Source organism: Oncorhynchus clarkii, chromosome 26 (assembly GCF_045791955.1).
Source record: "Oncorhynchus clarkii lewisi isolate Uvic-CL-2024 chromosome 26, UVic_Ocla_1.0, whole genome shotgun sequence".
Classification (NCBI taxonomy): domain Eukaryota; kingdom Metazoa; phylum Chordata; class Actinopteri; order Salmoniformes; family Salmonidae; genus Oncorhynchus; species Oncorhynchus clarkii.
The window spans coordinates 41,269,802-41,288,877 of NC_092172.1; the positions used below are offsets into that span (position 1 = coordinate 41,269,802).

Here is a 19,076-nt window from a genome sequence, read left to right on the forward strand (position 1 = left end):
TACTATCACTATCACCACTACTACTATCACCATCACCACTACTACTATCACCACTACTACTATCACCACTACTACTATCACCACTACTACTACTAATATCACCACTACTACCACCACCACTACTACTACTATCACCACCACCACTACTATCACTACTATCACCACCACTACTACTACTATCACCACCACCACTACTACTATCACTACTCTCACCACTACTACTATCACTACTATCACCACTACTCTCACCACCGCTACTACTATCACCACTATCACCACCACTACTACTACTATCACCACCACCACTACTATCACCACCACCACTACTACTATCACCACCACTACTACTATCACCACCACTACTACTATCACCACCACCACTACTATCACCACCACCACCACCACTACTACTATCACCACCACCACTACTATCACCACCACCACCACCACCACTACTACTATCACCACCACCACTACTATCACCACCACCACCACCACCACTACTACTATCACCACCACTACTACTATCACCACCACTACTACTATCACCACCACCACTACTATCACCACCACCACTACTACTATCACCACCACCACTACTACTATCACCACCACTACTACTATCACCACCACTACTACTATCACCACCACTACTACTATCACCACCTCTACTACTATCACCACCACTACTACTATCACCACCACCACTCCTACTACTACTATCACCACCACTACTACTATCACCACCACTACTACTATCACCACCACTACTACTATCACCACCACTACTACTATCATCACCACTACTACTATCACCACCACTGCTACTATCACCACCACCACTACTACTACTACTACTATCACCACCACTACTACTATCACCACCACCACCACCACTACTACTATCACCACCACTACTACTATCACCACCACTACTACTATCACCACTACTACTATCACCACCACCACCACCACTACTACTATCACCACCACTACTACTATCACCACCACCACTATCACCACCACTACTACTATCACCACCACTACTACTATCACCACCACTACTACTATCACCACCACCACTACTACTATCACCACCACTACTACTACTATCACCACCACTACTACTACTATCACCACCACTACTACTACTATCACCAACACCACTACTACTATCACCACCACCACTACTATCACCACCGCTACTACTATCACCACCCCCACCACTACTATCACCACCACCACCACCACTACTACTATCACCACCACCACTACTACTACTACTATCACCACCCCCACCACTACTATCACCACCACCACCACCACTACTACTATCACCAAATCAAAATCAAATCAAATTTATTTATATAGCCCTTCGTACATCAGCTGATATCTCAAAGTGCTGTACAGAAACCCAGCCTAAAACCCCAAACAGCAAGCAATGCAGGTGTAGAAGCACGGTGGCTAGGAAAAACTCCCTAGAAAGGCCAAAACCTAGGAAGAAACCTAGAGAGGAACCAGGCTATGTGGGGTGGCCAGTCCTCTTCTGGCTGTGCCGGGTGGAGATTATAACAGAACATGGTCAAGATGTTCAAATGTTCATAAATGACCAGCATGGTCGAATAATAATACCACCACCACTACTATCACCACCACCACCGCTACTATCACCACCACCACTACTACTATCACCACCCCCACCACTACTATCACCACCACCACTACTACTATCACCACCGCTACTACTATCACCACCACCACCACTACTACTACTACTATCACCACCACCACGATCACCACCACTACTACTACTATCACCACCACCACCACTATCACCACCACCACTACTACTATCACCACCACCACCACCACCACTACTACTATCACCACCACCACCACTACTATCACCACCACTACCACCTGGTGTATCATTCTTGATACACACAGTAAACTGTTGAGCCTGAAAAACCCAGCAGCATTGCAGTTCTTGACACAAACCTGTGCGCATCTACTAGTATACCCCGTTTAAAGGCACTTAAACGGTTTGTCTTGCCCCGTCACCCCCTGAATGGCAACACATACACAATGCCCCTTCACCCCTGAATGGCAACACATACACAATGCCCCTTCACCCCCTGAATGGCACACATACACAATGAATGTCTCAAGGCTTATAAATCCTTCTTTAACCCGTCTCCTCCCCTGCATCTACACCGATTGAAGTGGATTTAACAAGTGACATCAATGAGGGATCATAGCTTTGACCTGGATTCACTTGGTGAGTCTGTCATGGAAAGAGCAATCTTAATATTTGGTCGCCAGACCAGGAAGTTTATTATGTAAATCCAGCTGCATTGGAGGAATAAATAAAATCAATATTTGGAAAAAAAACATGGAGCATAAAATATTACTGGTGTGCTGCAATTTCTATTTCAAATACTCTTTGCTTAGAACATAACCACAATGCATCACTCCCCTCCCAGGAAGTGTTGGTGAAGCAATAACATAAAAAAAGGATTCTATGTTCTAGAACTGTTCAGTTGACCTCCTACACATTTGCCATGACAACACAACCACAGCTGACCTCTCCTTGCATGTTGGAGTGTTGGGTGCAATACAAGGTTATATGAGGGGAAACAAAACATCCATGAGTCTAACTTGTTGTGAAAGGATGATTGATTTTCAGAGCTAATTAAATATATCCAAGAGAGGGAGCAGAGAAAGGGAGAGAGAAAGAGGGAGAGCGTGGAGAAGGGGGGGGGAGATCCCTGGACAGGGGTGTCTGTACGACAGTCAATAATTTCCACATAGCCACTTTACAACAAGAGTTAAATCAATACGCGAGTGAGTGGATCAAGTTGCCTAGGCAACCTTTCCGCTGATTCCACCACTGCAACCATTTCCACGATGAGAAGACGTGGGGGAGTAGCTAGGAGCCGCGTCCAGTAATCTAATATGGATCCTCACCTTCTCTACCTGAATGATCCTCTACCTGAAGGACCCTCACCTCCTCTACCTGAATGATCCTCTACCTGAATGATCCTCACCTTCTCTACCTGAATGAATATCACCTCCTCTACCTGAATGATCCTCACCTTCTCTACCTGAATGATCCTCACCTTCTCTACCTGAATGATCATCACCTCCTCTACCTGAATGATCCTCACCTTCTCTACCTGTATCAGTCTGTGAAAGAACTGGATGAGTGAAAGCGACTGCCCTGGTGAGAGACAAGGGGGAGGAGGGAAAGGTAGAGGAAGCTACTGAAGACTTGAGATGAACCCTTGTCTTTCTTGCACTAACACTCACAGGAGGAGAGGGAGAGGAAGCCACAGGAAACGTATTGAGAAACATCCCTGGGAGCACAGAGTTCAGTCCAAACTCCCACTTTCTCTATCCTAGAGAGGAGGTTGATAGGAGCCAGTCAGACAGACAGTCCAGTACTAGAGAGAACACTGTTGGTCTGCTGGGAGATGGTAGGTGGTTAAGCTGTATTAGACAGATACCGTGCAGCGGGACCAAGCTGTGTTACAGACAGATACCGTGCAGCGGTACCAAGCTGTGTTACAGACAGATACCGTGCAGCGGTACCAAGCTGTGTTACAGACAGATACCGTGCAGTGGTACCAAGCTGTGTTACAGACAGATACCGTGCAGTGGTACCAAGCTGTGTTACAGACAGATACCGTGCAGCAGTACCAAGCTGTGTTAGACAGATACCGTGCAGCGGTACCAAGCTGTGTTTACAGACAGATACCGTGCAGCGGTACCAAGCTGTGTTACAGACAGATACCGTGCAGCAGTACCAAGCTGTGTTAGACAGATACCGTGCAGCGGTACCAAGCGGTGTTACAGACAGATACCGTGCAGTGGTACCAAGCTGTGTTACAGACAGATACCGTGCAGTGGTACCAAGCTGTGTTACAGACAGATACCGTGCAGCAGTACCAAGCTGTGTTAGACAGATACCGTGCAGCGGTACCAAGCTGTGTTTACAGACAGATACCGTGCAGCGGTACCAAGCTGTGTTACAGACAGATACCGTGCAGCAGTACCAAGCTGTGTTAGACAGATACCGTGCAGCGGTACCAAGCTGTGTTACAGACAGATACCGTGCAGTGGTACCAAGCTGTGTTACAGACAGATACCGTGCTGTGGTACCAAGCTGTGTTAGACAGATACCGTGCAGCAGTACCAAGCTGTGTTACAGACAGATACCGTGCAGCGGTACCAAGCTGTGTTACAGACAGATACCGTGCAGTGGTACCAAGCTGTGTTACAGACAGATACCGTGCAGTGGTACCAAGCTGTGTTACAGACAGATACCGTGCAGTGGTACCAAGCTGTGTTACAGACAGATACCGTGCAGTGGTACCAAGCTGTGTTACAGACAGATACCGTGCTGTGGTACCAAGCTGTGTTAGACAGATACCGTGCAGCGGTACCAAGCTGTGTTACAGACAGATACCGTGCAGTGGTACCAAGCTGTGTTACAGACAGATACCGTGCAGTGGTACCAAGCTGTGTTACAGACAGATACCGTGCAGTGGTACCAAGCTGTGTTAGACAGATACCGTGCAGCAGTACCAAGCTGTGTTACAGACAGATACCGTGCAGCAGTACCAAGCTGTGTTACAGACAGATACCGTGCTGTGGTACCAAGCTGTGTTAGACAGATACCGTGCAGCAGTACCAAGCTGTGTTACAGACAGATACCGTGCAGCAGTACCAAGCTGTGTTACAGACAGATACCGTGCAGCAGTACCAAGCTGTGTTAGACAGATACCGTGCAGCGGTACCAAGCTGTGTTACAGACAGATACCGTGCAGCGGTACCAAGCTGTGTTACAGACAGATACCGTGCAGTGGTACCAAGCTGTGTTACAGACAGATACCGTGCTGTGGTACCAAGCTGTGTTAGACAGATACCGTGCAGCAGTACCAAGCTGTGTTACAGACAGATACCGTGCAGCGGTACCAAGCTGTGTTAGACAGATACCGTGCAGCGGTACCAAGCTGTGTTACAGACAGATACCGTGCAGCGGTACCAAGCTGTGTTACAGACAGATACCGTGCAGCGGTACCAAGCTGTGTTACAGACAGATACCGTGCAGCAGTACCAAGCTGTGTTAGACAGATACCGTGCAGCGGTACCAAGCTGTGTTTACAGACAGATACCGTGCAGCGGTACCAAGCTGTGTTACAGACAGATACCGTGCAGCAGTACCAAGCTGTGTTAGACAGATACCGTGCAGCGGTACCAAGCTGTGTTACAGACAGATACCGTGCAGCGGTACCAAGCTGTGTTACAGACAGATACCGTGCAGCGGTACCAAGCTGTGTTACAGACAGATACCGTGCAGCGGTACCAAGCTGTGTTACAGACAGATACCGTGCAGCGGTACCAAGCTGTGTTAGACAGATACCGTGCAGCGGTACCAAGCTGTGTTACAGACAGATACCGTGCAGCGGTACCAAGCTGTGTTACAGACAGATACCGTGCAGCGGTACCAAGCTGTGTTACAGACAGATACCGTGCAGCGGTACCAAGCTGTGTTAGACAGATACCATGCTGCGGGACCAAGCTGTGTTACAGACAGATACCGTACAGCGGGACCAAGCTGTGTTACAGACAGATACCGTGCAGTGGTACCAAGCTGTGTTACAGACAGATACCGTGCAGTGGTACCAAGCTGTGTTACAGACAGATACCGTGCAGTGGTACCAAGCTGTGTTACAGACAGATACCGTGCAGCGGTACCAAGCTGTGTTACAGACAGATACCGTGCAGCAGTACCAAGCTGTGTTAGACAGATACCGTGCAGCGGTACCAAGCTGTGTTACAGACAGATACCGTACAGCGGTACCAAGCTGTGTTAGAGAGAAGCTGAGTTGTCAGTTTCCATTTTCCTGGAGAGCTTCCAGGTAGGCAGCCTGTTGTTCTATCCCAGCAGTAAGACCAGAGTTGGAGAAACCTACACTAGCTGGTTAGATTTCAGAGTTGATCCGTTTGCAAGACAACACAAACAGATCTGGGATCAGGCTAGCTTCACAATGACCAGATGACACAGAATGATTAGTTCGTCTTTATAAACTCGGTGGGTTGAACCCTGAATGCTGATTGGCTGACAGCCGTGGTCATCATATCAGACCGTATACCACGGGTATGACAAAACATGTATTTTTACTGCTCTAATTACGTTGGTAACCAGTTTATAGCCTGTTCAACCTCTCTTTCGTATCGTCGGAGATCTTCAAAGATTGGAAAGCTGCTGCGGTGCACCACAGCCACCCTCAAGGTCCTAAACGATATCATAACCACCATCGATAAAAGACAATACTGTGCAGCCGTATTCATCGACCTGGCCAAGGCTTTCGACTCTGTCAATCACCACATTCTTATTGGCAGACTCAACAGCCTTGGTTTCTCAAATGACTGCCTTGCCTGGTTCACCAACTACTTTTCAGACAGTTCAGTGTGTCAAATCGGAGGGCCTGTTGTCCGGACCTCTGGCAGTCTCTATGGGGGTGCCACAGGGTTAAATTCTCGGGTCAACTCTCTTCTCTGTATACATCAATGATGTCGCTCTTGCTGCTGGTGAGTCTCTGATCCACCTCTACGCAGACGACACCATTCTGTATATTTCTGGCCCTTCTTTGGACTCTGTGTTAACAACCCTCCAGGCAAGCTTCAATGCCATACAACACTCCTTCCGTGGCCTCCAACTGCTCATAAATGCAAGTTAAACTAAATGCATGCTCTTCAACCGATCGCTACCAGCACCTGCCCGCCTGTCCAGCATCACTACTCTGGACGGTTCTGACTTAGAATATGTGGACAACTACAAATACCTTGGTGTCTGGTTAGACTGTAAACTCTCCTTCCAGACTCACATTTAAGACTCACTCAAATCAAATCAAATTTTATTTGTCACATACACATGGTTAGCAGATGTTAATTCAAGTGTAGCGAAATGCTTGTGCTTCTAGTTCCGACAATGCAGTAATAACCAACGAGTAACCTAACCTAACAATTCCACAACTACAAAGGGATAAAGAATATGTACATAAAGATATATGAATGAGTGATGGTACAGAACGGCATAGGCAAGATGCAGTAGATGATATAGAGTACAGTATATACATATGAGATGAATAATGTAGGGTATGTAAACATTATATTAAGTAGCATTGTTTAAAGTGGCTAGTGATACATTTTTTACATCAATTTCCATTATTAAAGTGGCTGGAGTTGAGTCAGTATGTTGGCAGCAGCCACTCAATGTTAGTCGTGGTTGTTTAACAGTCTGATGGCCTTGAGATAGAAGCTGTTTTTCAGTCTCTCGGTCCCTGCTTTGATGCACCTGTACTGACCTCGCCTCGCCTTCCACAACAGTGGTAGGCTTGATTACCAACAACGACGAGACGGCCTACAGGGAGGAGGTGAGGGCCCTCTGAGTGTGGTGTCAGGAAAATAACCTCACACTCAATGTCAACAAAACTAAGGAGATGATTGTGGACTTCAGGAAACAGCAGAGGGAACACCCCCCTATCCACATCGATGGAACAGTAGTGGAGAGGGTAGCAAGTTTTAAGTTCCTCGGCATACACATCACAGACAAACTGAATTGGTCCACCCACACAGGGTGAACAGGCAGAGGCTCGGGTGGTTGTTGTCCTTGATGATCTTTATGGCCTTCCTGTGACATCGGGTGGTGTAGGTGTCCTGGAGGGCAGGTAGTTTGCCCCCGGTGATGCGTTGTGCAGACCTCACTACCCCCTGGAGAGCCTTACGGTTGTGGGCGGAGCAGTTGCCGTACCAGGCGGTGATACAGCCCGACAGGATGCTCTCGATTGTGCATCTGTAGAAGTTTGTGAGTGCTTTTGGTGACAAGCCGACTTTCTTCATCCTCCTGAGGCTGCTGCACCTTCTTCACAACGCTGTCTGTGTGGGTGGACCAATTCAGTTTGTCCGTGATGTGTACGGACAAGCATCTCCAATCCAAAATTAAATCTAGAAATTGGCTTCCTATTCCACATCAAAGCGTCCTTCACTCATGCTGCCAAACATACCCTCGTAAAACTGATTATCCTACAGATCCTCGACTTTGGCGATGTCATTTACAAAACAGACTCCAACACTCTACTCTGCAAATTGGATGCAGTCTATCTCAGTGCCATCCGTTTTGTCACCAAAGCCCTATATACTACCCACCACTGCGACCTGTATGCTCTCGTTGGCTGGCCCTCGCTTCATATTCGTCGCCAAACCCACTGGCTCAAGGTCATCTATAAGTCTTTGCTAGGTAAAGCCCCGCCTTATCTCAGCTCACTTGTCACCATAGCAGCACCCACTCGTAGCATGCGCTCCAGCAGGTATATCTCACTGGTCACCCCCAAAACCAATTCTTCCTTTGGCCGCCTTTCCTTCCAGTTCTCTGCTGCCAATGACTGGAACGAAGAGCAAAAATCACTGAAGCTGGAGACTCATATCTCCCTCACTAACTTTAAGCACCAGCTGTCAGAGCAGCTTACAGATCATTGCACCTGTACACAGCCCATCTGTAAATAGCCCACCCAACTACTTCATCCCCATATTTATTTATTTATGGTCCTTTGCACCCCAGTATCTCTACTTGCACATTAATCTTCTGCAGATCTATCACTCCAGTGTTTAAATGCTAAATTGTAATTACTTCGCCCCTACGGCCTATTTATTGCCTTACCTCCCTTATCTTACCTCATTACCACACACTGTATATATACACTTTTCTATTGTGTTATTGACTGTATGTTTTGTTTATTCCATGTGTAACTCTGTGTTGTTGTTTGTGTCGCACTGCTTTGCTTCATCTTGGTCAGGTCATAGTTGTAAATGAGAACTTGTTCTCAACTAGACTACCTTGTTAAATATGGGTGTTCTCTACTAGCCTACCTGGTTAAATAAAGGTGTTCTCAACTAGCCTACCTGGTTAAATAAAGGTGTTTTCAACTAGCCTACCTGGTTAATAAGGCACCTCGGGGGTTTGTGATATATGACCAATATACCACGGCTCATGGCTGTATCCAGGCACTCCGCGTTGTGTCGTATACCGCACCTCCTCGAGCCTTATTAAGTAAACAATATGCTTCAGTGCCTTGTTGAAATGTATGGAGAGAGAAGAAACACTGACCACAAAAACAGATCTGGGATCAGGCTAGCTTCACAATGACCAGATGACACAGCATGATTTGTCAGTGCGTAAAACAATATGATTCAGTGCCTTGTTGAAATGTATGGAGACAGAAGAGTCACAGACCACATATTTGTAATTAAACTATATTTTAACAACTGTCAATTCTATATGGTACAATATTGACCAGGAGTCACAGAAGTGGAGTCATTTTGATTGACAGGAAGGAGAAGGTGCTATATGGATCAGGTTCAGCCTATTGGAAGTCTGTACACACAGAGGATGTCGTGGTTACATGAGGAACAGGGGAAAGTTATACAGTCCGTCCGTAGACACACTCCCATCTTGTGAAAACATTTCTCAAAACAAGTGATAGAAATCTATCCACTTGTATCATGGTGTTACTCACAGATGTCCCACAACAAGATGTGTCTGTAGTACAATATTCAAATAGAATTCATCATGACTGCGTTCTGTAAAAGGTAGACTTCTGGGTGCGTTTTGTTGTTAAACGCAGGGACTATATAATATCATCACACCATGCCCGCTCCCAAAATATTATATAAAAGTTGAGCCCAGAAAAATGGGTACATATAATATATCTGTAGAGAAACATCCACACATTAAGGTAATGTTGTCATATATACTGGGGCCACTGAGAGAGAGAGAGAGAGAGAGAGAGAGAGAGAGAGAGAGAGAGAGAGAGAGAGAGAGAGAGAGAGAGAGAGAGAGAGAGAGAGAGAGAGAGAGAGAGAGAGAGAGAGAGAGAGAGAGAGAGAGAGAGAGAGAGAGAGAGAGAGAGAGAGAGAGAGAGAGAGAGAGAGAGAGAGAGAGAGAGAGAGAGAGAGAGAGAGAGAGAGAGAGAGAGAGAGAGAGAGAGAGAGAGAGAGAGAGAGAGAGAGAGAGAGAGAGAGAGAGAGAGAGAGAGAGAGAGAGAGAGAGAGAGAGAGAGAGAGAGAGAGAGAGAGAGAGAGAGAGAGAGAGAGAGAGAGAGAGAGAGAGAGAGAGAGAGAGAGAGAGAGAGAGAGTTGAGTTTTAAATACTCTTTATTGGGTCTGGGGGCCCACCACACAATAAATACTCATACAAAACCACAGTTACACATCAATTAAAAACACAACTCCAATTCCTCCTCCACAGTAACAAAACACAACAGCCTCTGAATACCCCATATACTCAAAAACAGATCAATATTGTTGACAAGTTTATAATAAGCAAACTCAACCCTTAGTCTCGCTGCCAACATTCCCTCCAGCATTCCCACCACATCCACAGACCCCTGTCCCCGAATGCTGTTCTTTCGGGTCTTCCATATCGCTAATTTTGCTGCCCCTAACACAAAATTAAGCAACACAACTACACCCTTTTGACTGAACCTGTACTTTGGCCCAAATATATACAGTTGGGAAGAGAAAACCTCTCCCAACGTTGAGAACCAATCAGTGATCAGATCAATCATCCCAACCAACCTGGGACACAGTAAAAACAGATGTGCCAGAGATTCATCTTCAGCACAGAATGGACACCCCTCCCCAACAGTAGGGTCCAGGTGTACCAGATGCATGTTGGTGGCTATAGCTCCATGTATTATCCTCCATTGGAGGTCAGCTGTCCTCTTATCAATAGGCAGTTTATACAATGATCGCCAACAGCCTTTTGGAGAAGCACCTGGACCAAGCACATCCGCCCACCTCGTCGATTTTACCCTTTCCAGGGAAGAGGCATGGGACACCTTCACACATGTTCTGTACATAGCCTTCTTTCCCACCTCGTTGAACTCCCCCAGCTCCGGGGTATCGAAGGAAAGCAGCATCCCCGCGTCCTCCTCAAATGCCCCCATCGCAGCACTAACAATCAGTGCAGGGAACACATAATCCAGACCCTCCTTCCACCGATCAGAATTGGAAATGTCAGTCACATACTGCAGATGAAGCACTGGCAAGGAGTCGCAGACCTCATCGACGACCTTCCTCAGTAGGCGAGATGATCGGATCCCTGCTCTTTCTCTCAGCTCCTCCAATCTGCTCCTGCTCCGCATCAGATGACCCAGCTTGGTACACCCCACGCCTAATAGGCATGAACGTAGGCTAGCTGAAACCAGAACACGGGACTGGATGGCAGTGTTATGAAAAAGAGGCTCTTCAAAAAGCCACATCCCTGGTGGCGTGCCGGTCTTACGGGACTTGACAAAGACTCTCCAAGCCTGCATAACAGACTCATAAAATGGAGTCAGGCCAGTCAAATCACCCCCCTCCAGCTTTAAGAGGAAAATATGTTTGTCTAAGCCCAAACAGCCCGCTCTCCTCATCAATATGTAGGCTGTTTCGACCCAGCTAGAACAGTCTCTGTACAACAATCTCTGAACTGCTTGGAGCCGGAAAGCCGTGATCCTAGAGGAAATGTCCACCAGGCCTTGCCCACCCTCGTGCAGTGGCAGATACAGGGCTGCAGCTTTGATCCAGTGTTGTCCAGACCAGAAGAAATTGACAAGGGTCCTCTGAAGCTCTTGTATCAGACCCTTTGGTGGCTGTAAAATCATTAGTCTGTGCCACAGGGTAGAAGCAGCAAGATTATTAGCTACCAGGACCCGTCCCCTATAGGACAGCTGGGGCAACACCCATTTCCACCTTGACAGTCTGGCACACACTTTCTCCACTACACCCTCCCAGTTCTTTTTCTGAAAGACATCGGAGCCTAGAAAAACTCCCAAAGTCTTCATTCCATCTCTGCCCCACTGAAGCCCCCCTGGTAACCGTGGAGCGGACCCCATCTGAAGCTGACCTGCCCACAGCGCTTCACTCTTTCCCCAATTGACTCTAGCTGAGGAGGCCCCCTCATACACCTTTAAAGTGTTTGAGAGAACCTTAACATCCTCACCCCCTGTAATAAAAACGATCACGTCATCTGCATACGCAGACAGTGCTATCGTGGGACCCTTCATTACACCTGGCACAGAGAAACCAGTAAGCTTCGCTCTTAAAAAACAAAGCATTGGTTCAATCGCCAGACTATATAACTGCCCTGAAATTGGGCATCCCTGCCTGATGCCCCTTTCGACAGGGATGGGGCAACTCAAACCACCACCAACCTTCACCATACACGAGGCTCCAGCATACAGTAAATTCACCCAAGACAGAAAAACATCCCCAAACCCAAAGGCTTTCATTGTTTTAAACAAATACTGGTGGTCCACACGATCAAAAGCCTTCTCCTGATCCAACGAAAGTAAACCCACATTTACAGCAGACAGTTTACAAATGTCTAAAACATCTCTTATCAGAAACAAGTTGTCAACAATAGAGCGATCAGGTACACAGTAGGACTGGTCCTTGTGGATCAACAATCCCAGATAGTCTTTCAACCTGTTTGAGAGACATTTAGAAACAATTTTGTATTCTGCGCACAGCAAGGCAACAGGTCTCCAATTTTTTATGAGAGCCAAATCCCCCTTTTTTGGCAACAGTGAAAGCACCGCACGTTGACAGGATACAGGAAGAGAACCCTCATGAAAAGATTCACACACCACTTCATAAAAATCCTCCCCAATAGACCCCCAAAAGTGCTTGTAAAACTCAGATGGTAAACCATCGATGCCAGGGGCTCGGCCTGTTGAGAGCTGCATAACTGCTGTGGACAGCTCTTGCAGTGTAATATCAGCGTCCAATGCGACTCTCTGCTCAGGTCCCAATTGAGGAAGACCGTGTAACAACTGTTCAGTACATAAAGAGTCACAATCCTCCGCCTTATAAAGGGATGAGTAAAAATCCACGGCATGTTGACGCATTTCAATATCATTCGTGGTCACCTTCCCATCAGGGAGACGAAGGCAGACCATCTGTTTGCGTTGAAATTTCGACTGTCCTAGGTTGAAAAAAAAAGCGCTAGGAGCATCCATATCCTTGAGGGAAGCGAAACGAGACCTAATCAAGGCACCCTTCACTCTTTCATGCAGAAACGACCTCAGTTCATGTCTCTTGTCCTGTAAGTTCATGACTAGTCCAGGGTCGTTCTGAGTGAGCAGCTTCAATTCAGTAGATTTGATGTCCTGTTCAAGGGCCTTGATAGTCTCTTTAACCTCAATTTGAGACAGAGCAGTATACTGTTGACAAAAAACTCGTATTTGGGCCTTCCCAACCTCCCACCATTGTCTCAAGGACTCAAAATTCCCTTTTATACCCCTCCATTTTTCCCAAAACAACAAAAACCTGTCACAAAACATGACATCATGTAACAATTTAACATTAAAATACCAGTAAGGCGATGACCGTCGTGGACAGGACAAGTGAATATCAACAGTAACAATATGATGATCAGAGAAACCCACAGGAGTAATGGCACACTTTCCAACCCTACTACAGTAGTGATCAGATACATACAACCTGTCTAACCTTGCTGCACTGACACGACCTTCATTCATTTTTAGCCATGTGTACTGCCTAACTTTTGCATTCCTTACTCTCCACACATCAGAAAGCTCAAACTCAGTTAATAGGCCAGACAGGCAAGTGGCTGACCGCAGGTGAGGTTCTTCAGCGGTGCGATCAACAGTAAAATCCACTGTACAGTTCCAGTCACCCCCTAAAACCATACACCCCTCTTGGTCACACTGTCTTAAGGTTTCCTTTATTTGATCAAATATAGCAATACGCTCTGTACCCTCATTCGGAGCATAAACATTCAAAAAAACAAAGAGAAACCCCATAACATCCACCTTGACCAATAAAACCCGACCCTTGACAATCTCTGTTGTAGATACCACAGTCACCCCTAAGCCTGAGGAAAACAAGATGGCCACCCCAGCACTGAAATTAGTACCATGACTGAGTACATGCTGCCCCTCCCACCACATACCCCAGTCAACCTCATTTTCCTCATCACTATGTGTCTCCTGTAGGAAAACTACATTAAGCCTTTTCTGTTTTATTACTTCTAGTACCCAAGCCCTCTTATTCCTGTCCCTTCCCCCATTAATATTGAGAGAACCTACCCTTAGTACCTCCATATAGAAAAGAGAAAAGAAAAGCAGAAGAAACCACAGAGAAACCAACGAGAAAAAAGACACCCTATGAAGCATGATCATCATCATTATTTTTCTTTCTTCTCTTAACCTGAACACGTTTCCCACCACCTTTTGCTGCTGCAACAGCAGTAATAAATTTCCTCAAGCGAAACCGCTTCTTCTCACTCAATTGGTCTAACCCCACCGTCTTCTGTAACATCACAGCTGACCTCACAAACTTATCAACATCAAAATAATCTGCCAATTTGACAGATTTCCCAAAAGTCTGATCCAGAAACTCATTTACCTCCTCTAGATCATAAACTGAGTCCTCACCAGCAGCTGTCATATCTAAAGAGATATCCATATCATTCTCCTGATCTTCAGCTGAGACCACAGACAACTGACTCCCCTCTACCACATCCCTTTCAACACTCCCCACTTGCACCTCATCACTCGTACCAGGCATCTCCTCCACTACCTGGGAGACTAGCCCCACCTGAACATCACTACTCATAGTAGTCATCTTCTCCACTAACTGGGAGCCTAGCTCCACATGAACCCCAGCACTCGTAGTGGGCATCTCCTCTACTGCCTTGGAGCTTAGCTCCACATGAAAACCCTCATGTACCTCATTACTCGTAGTGGGCATCTCTTCCACTACCTGGGAGCCTAGCTCTACATGAACCCCAGCACTCGTAGTGGGCATCTCCTCCACTACCTGGGAGCCTAGCTCCACATGAAACCCCTCCTGAACCTCATTACTCGTAGTGGGCATCTCCTCCACTACCTGGGAGCCTAGCTCCACATGAAACCCCTCCTGTACCCCGTTACTCACAATGGGCATATCCTCCACTACCTGGGAGCCTAGCTCCACATGAACCCCCTCCTTTACCCCAGCACTCATACTGGGCACCTGCTCACCAGTCTGAGGAACTGGCTCTTCAGATACATCCTTACCTTCTACAACAATACTTTTCTGTAGCATAACATTTCCCTCTAATACAAGTTGCAACCCCGTGCCCTCAACGGGGATAACTTGTTCCTCAGCACCAGGTGCTTGTGGCTGCTCTGCCGCTGTCGGCCCACCTCTCCCTACATCAGTGGGCCCAGGCGTTATGAGGACCACCTGCGCCCCTCCCTCGGCCTTCTCCCTTTTCGGGCAAGCATGTCGCTTATGACCAACATCCCCACACTCAAAACACCGTTGACTACCCGTACTAGCATAAGCCATATACAATCTATTGTCATACTTGACTTTAAACGATAACTCTAAAGTCTGCTCCGGTGAGTCCAAAAACATAAACACCTGTCGCCGAAATGACATTACCTGTTTCAACGCCGGGTGTTTGCAACCCAACGGAACAACCTTAATTGAACTGGCGAACTTCCCAAAGCGCAATAACTCGCGCTCCAACAGCTCATTTGGAATAAACGGTGGTACATTTGAAATCGTTACCCTTGTTGACGGAGAAAAAAGCGGCGTAACTTGAATAAACATTCCTTTAAGAATTACACCATGCTCAACCATCCGATCAACCAGACATTCTTCTTTAAGAAATACCACCACAGCTTTATTCATCCGGGATGCATAAGCAATATTCTCATAGCCTACCTTCTCTCCTACGGCGACCAGAAACTCCTCCACCGTGACAGTAGCTTCAGTAACACACCTAAAGCCGTGCCGAAGTGACAGGGACGGCATCCCCATTCGGGCTGCCATCCCCGCCAAAATCAGGGTAATTTCGATACGAAAAACAAAAAACTTAATTCTACCACAACAAAAAAAGTAAAAATAATAACCTTAATCATGCACAGAAGAAAACCAAGAAATAGCAAACCGAAAGAAAGTTGTGAATATCTAACTCTCCACAACACACGCACTCCTTCACTCAAACAATTCCCAGCATGCACCAATCACTCCCAGCATGCAGAGAGAGAGAGAGAGAGAGAGAGAGAGAGAGAGAGAGAGAGAGAGAGAGAGAGAGAGAGAGAGAGAGAGAGAGAGAGAGAGAGAGAGAGAGAGAGAGAGAGAGAGAGAGAGAGAGAGAGAGAGAGAGAGAGAGAGAGAGAGATTTAAAGTCCCAAATCATGTGTTGTTCTCATAAATAAGTCAAACTAGAGAGATCTCACAGGGTTGATTTAAAGGCCCAAATCATGTGTTGTTCTCATAAATAAGTCAAACTAGAGAGATCTCACAGGGTTGATTTAAAGTCCCAGGTCATGTGTTGTTCTCACAAAGTATTCTTTCCCATAGTTTCTAGTTTATAGTTCACCCACCCAGCCAGCAGCAACAACCAAGTCCCCCGTAAAATATCCCCACTGACCATACTAATAAAACAAACAGACCAAAGTAGTGGAGGAAGCACATATCCTATATGAACAACAGATTTTAAAGACATACTTCATACTTTTGTTCTAGAAAACTGACAAAGAAATATGAAGTGTTACACATGCAAAATCCTCATCAAACATTGCACTCGTTACAAATGGGTTATCTAGCATAGTTTAAGGTTTCTCTGCCTCCTCAGACTATAAAGTCCTGGTTTCATCTATTCACATTTCTAAAAAGGAGCCTCGTCTCCATTTCTTAATTACATTACAGTGCAGCAGACTGACTGCTGATTCATAACGTTCACGTTTACCAAAACCCTCTAAATCCTTGAAACTTCTGTTATTAAACCACCACATCTGTTCATTCCCTTTCATTATGACGTCATCGTCATTATGACGTCATCAAACAGAACTACTTTTTTCAAACAAGATTTTCCTCCTTTTTTCTCTTCTCATTTTGTCCTGTTGTTGTTGTTGTTGATGTTATTGTCCTGTTGTTGTTGTTGTTGTCGTCGTGTTGTTGATGTTATTGTCGTCGTGTTGTTGTTATTGTTCTTTTGTTGTTGTTGTCCTGTTGTTGTTGTCATCCTGTTGTTGTTGTCCTGTTGTTGTCGTCGTGTTGTTGTTGTCCTGTTGTGGTTGTTGTCCTGTTGTAGTCATTGTTGTCCTGTTGTGGTCATTGATTTTGTTGTGGTGGCTGTTGTTGTTGTGGTGGTTGTTGTTGTTGTGGTGGCTGTTGTTGTTGTAGTGGTTGTCCTGTTGTGGTTGTCACATTACTAGGATTCCTTAAATAATGGTTTAAACATTTTTAATTTTCATAGCAATATTTAATTAGTGCGTTACTATGGTGATGCATGGTCATCATCCGTCTAGTTTGGCCGGTTCTCCTGAGGCACTTGATGACACCGCCGTGTCATGTATTTGTCGTGTATTCGCATATTAACTAACAAGTAACAAACTGTCTTTAAACACACCTGAGATCGACATGAAGCCACAATATAAAGACAGGTCTTGAAAAGTATATATATCTTCTATATTTCCCTCATGTCATAAAGAGACCAGTAGGATAGTGTGGGATCATTACTTATCTGTGGTTGTACTGCATTAGCTGTAGTTTAAATACATGTAGCCCTTTTTAAACCCTTTCTTCCCTCTTAGTTCAGCCTGTAGAAACAACAGACAGAACTATAGAACCTGTCACCTGTTCTAGAACTGGAACCTGTCTCCCCCCCACAGAGACAGAACAGTAACCAGAGAGAAGACTCTAGGTTCTAGTTCCAGAACACTGACTGACTGATACACCAGATGGAACCATCAGGTGATCCCCTGCCTGCCCTGGCCTCTCTCACCCCCCCCCCCCCTCTTTCTCCCCATCCCTCCCTCTCTGTACTGTACTGTGTAGTGTGTTTACAGCTGATTGGTTCAGTGTGGTCTCCACTTTGGGGGCGTGGCGCCACAGAGTCCTGTTCTGAAGGTATTTATAAAACCTCCATCTCTAACCGGTCATCCCTCCATCCCTCTCTCGTCTCCTCTGTCTCTTCCTCCCTCAGTTATCCACCCCTAGCTTGGACAGGCCCTGCCTGAACTCGTGCAGCTCATCAATCTTCCCATCCAGGACGTCCATGAACTTCTTCAGCTCTCCCTTCATGTTGCCCTGCTTGGACTGGCTGTCCTCGATGTCGGCCTGAAGACCCTCCATCCTATCCTCCAGGTCCTTGTTCTTCACCTCAGCAGCCTAAAGACACAGAGATTATGGAGTTAGATTACTGATATAATAACGTTTTAAATTCACCTCAGCTGTCTAAAGAGATTGGAAATATGAAGTTAGATACTGCCATAATGTTGTAAATATCTATAACTTTCACCTCAGCCTACAGATAAGAGACAATAACGTATATTAGTCGCTAATTTAGAAAGTTTATTAGCTTGGGAGAATATGGAGGGGGAGAGAACAGGGGGAGAGAGAACGAAAGGGGGAGCGGGGGAGAGGCGGAGGGAGCGAGCGAGAGGCGGAGGGAGCGAGCAAGCGAGAGGGGGAGAGAGAGGGGGAGGGAGAGAGAGAGCGAGAGGGCTAAAATAGGAGGTCTAAACTGGTGCCTGGTGGCATTTCTCAGCTGACTGTTGAAACCTGATCACTGTGTGGGAGACCTGCTTTAAATAGAGAGACCACTGGACCAGACAATACTGATACTGTCTGGTATAGAGCTAGAGTTAATAGAATAGATATAACCTGCTTTAAATAGAGAGACCACTGGACCAGACACTATTGATACTGTCTGGTATAGAGCTAGAGTTAATAGAATGGATATAACCTGCTTTAAATAGAGAGACCACTGGACCAGACAATACTGATACTGTCTGGTATAGAGCTAGAGTTAATATAATGGATATAACCTGCTTTAAATAGAGAGACCACTGGACCAGACACTACTGATACTGTCTGGTATAGAGCTAGAGTTAATAGAATGGATATAACCTGCTTTAAATAGAGAGACCACTGGACCAGACAATACTGATACTGTCTGGTATAGAGCTAGAGTTAATATAATGGATATAACCTGCTTTAAATAG

At 46.1% G+C, this 19,076-nt stretch overlaps 2 protein-coding genes across 5 annotated transcripts in view; both read right to left on the reverse strand.

Annotated features, from left to right (window-relative positions):
* LOC139384804 (fibronectin type III and SPRY domain-containing protein 2-like) overlaps positions 1-16,081 on the reverse strand; it is a 62,780-nt gene extending 46,699 nt beyond the window's left edge. Inside the window, exon 1 of the mRNA XM_071129688.1 lies at positions 15,787-16,081. The gene's annotated coding sequence lies outside the window, so the exon portion shown is untranslated. The remainder of the gene's footprint in view (positions 1-15,786) is intronic.
* Positions 15,787-19,076, reverse strand: part of LOC139384807 (homer protein homolog 2-like) — a 117,504-nt gene continuing 114,214 nt past the window's right edge. For 3 of the 4 annotated variants that reach the window (XM_071129693.1, XM_071129696.1, XM_071129695.1), the window contains exon 9: positions 16,946-18,240. In XM_071129693.1, coding sequence (XP_070985794.1) covers positions 18,052-18,240 — 189 coding nt within the window. In that variant the 3' untranslated portion in view covers positions 16,946-18,051. Of the gene's footprint in view, positions 18,241-19,076 lie in introns of all 4 variants that reach the window. The other variant, XM_071129694.1, reaches the window with a different exon arrangement.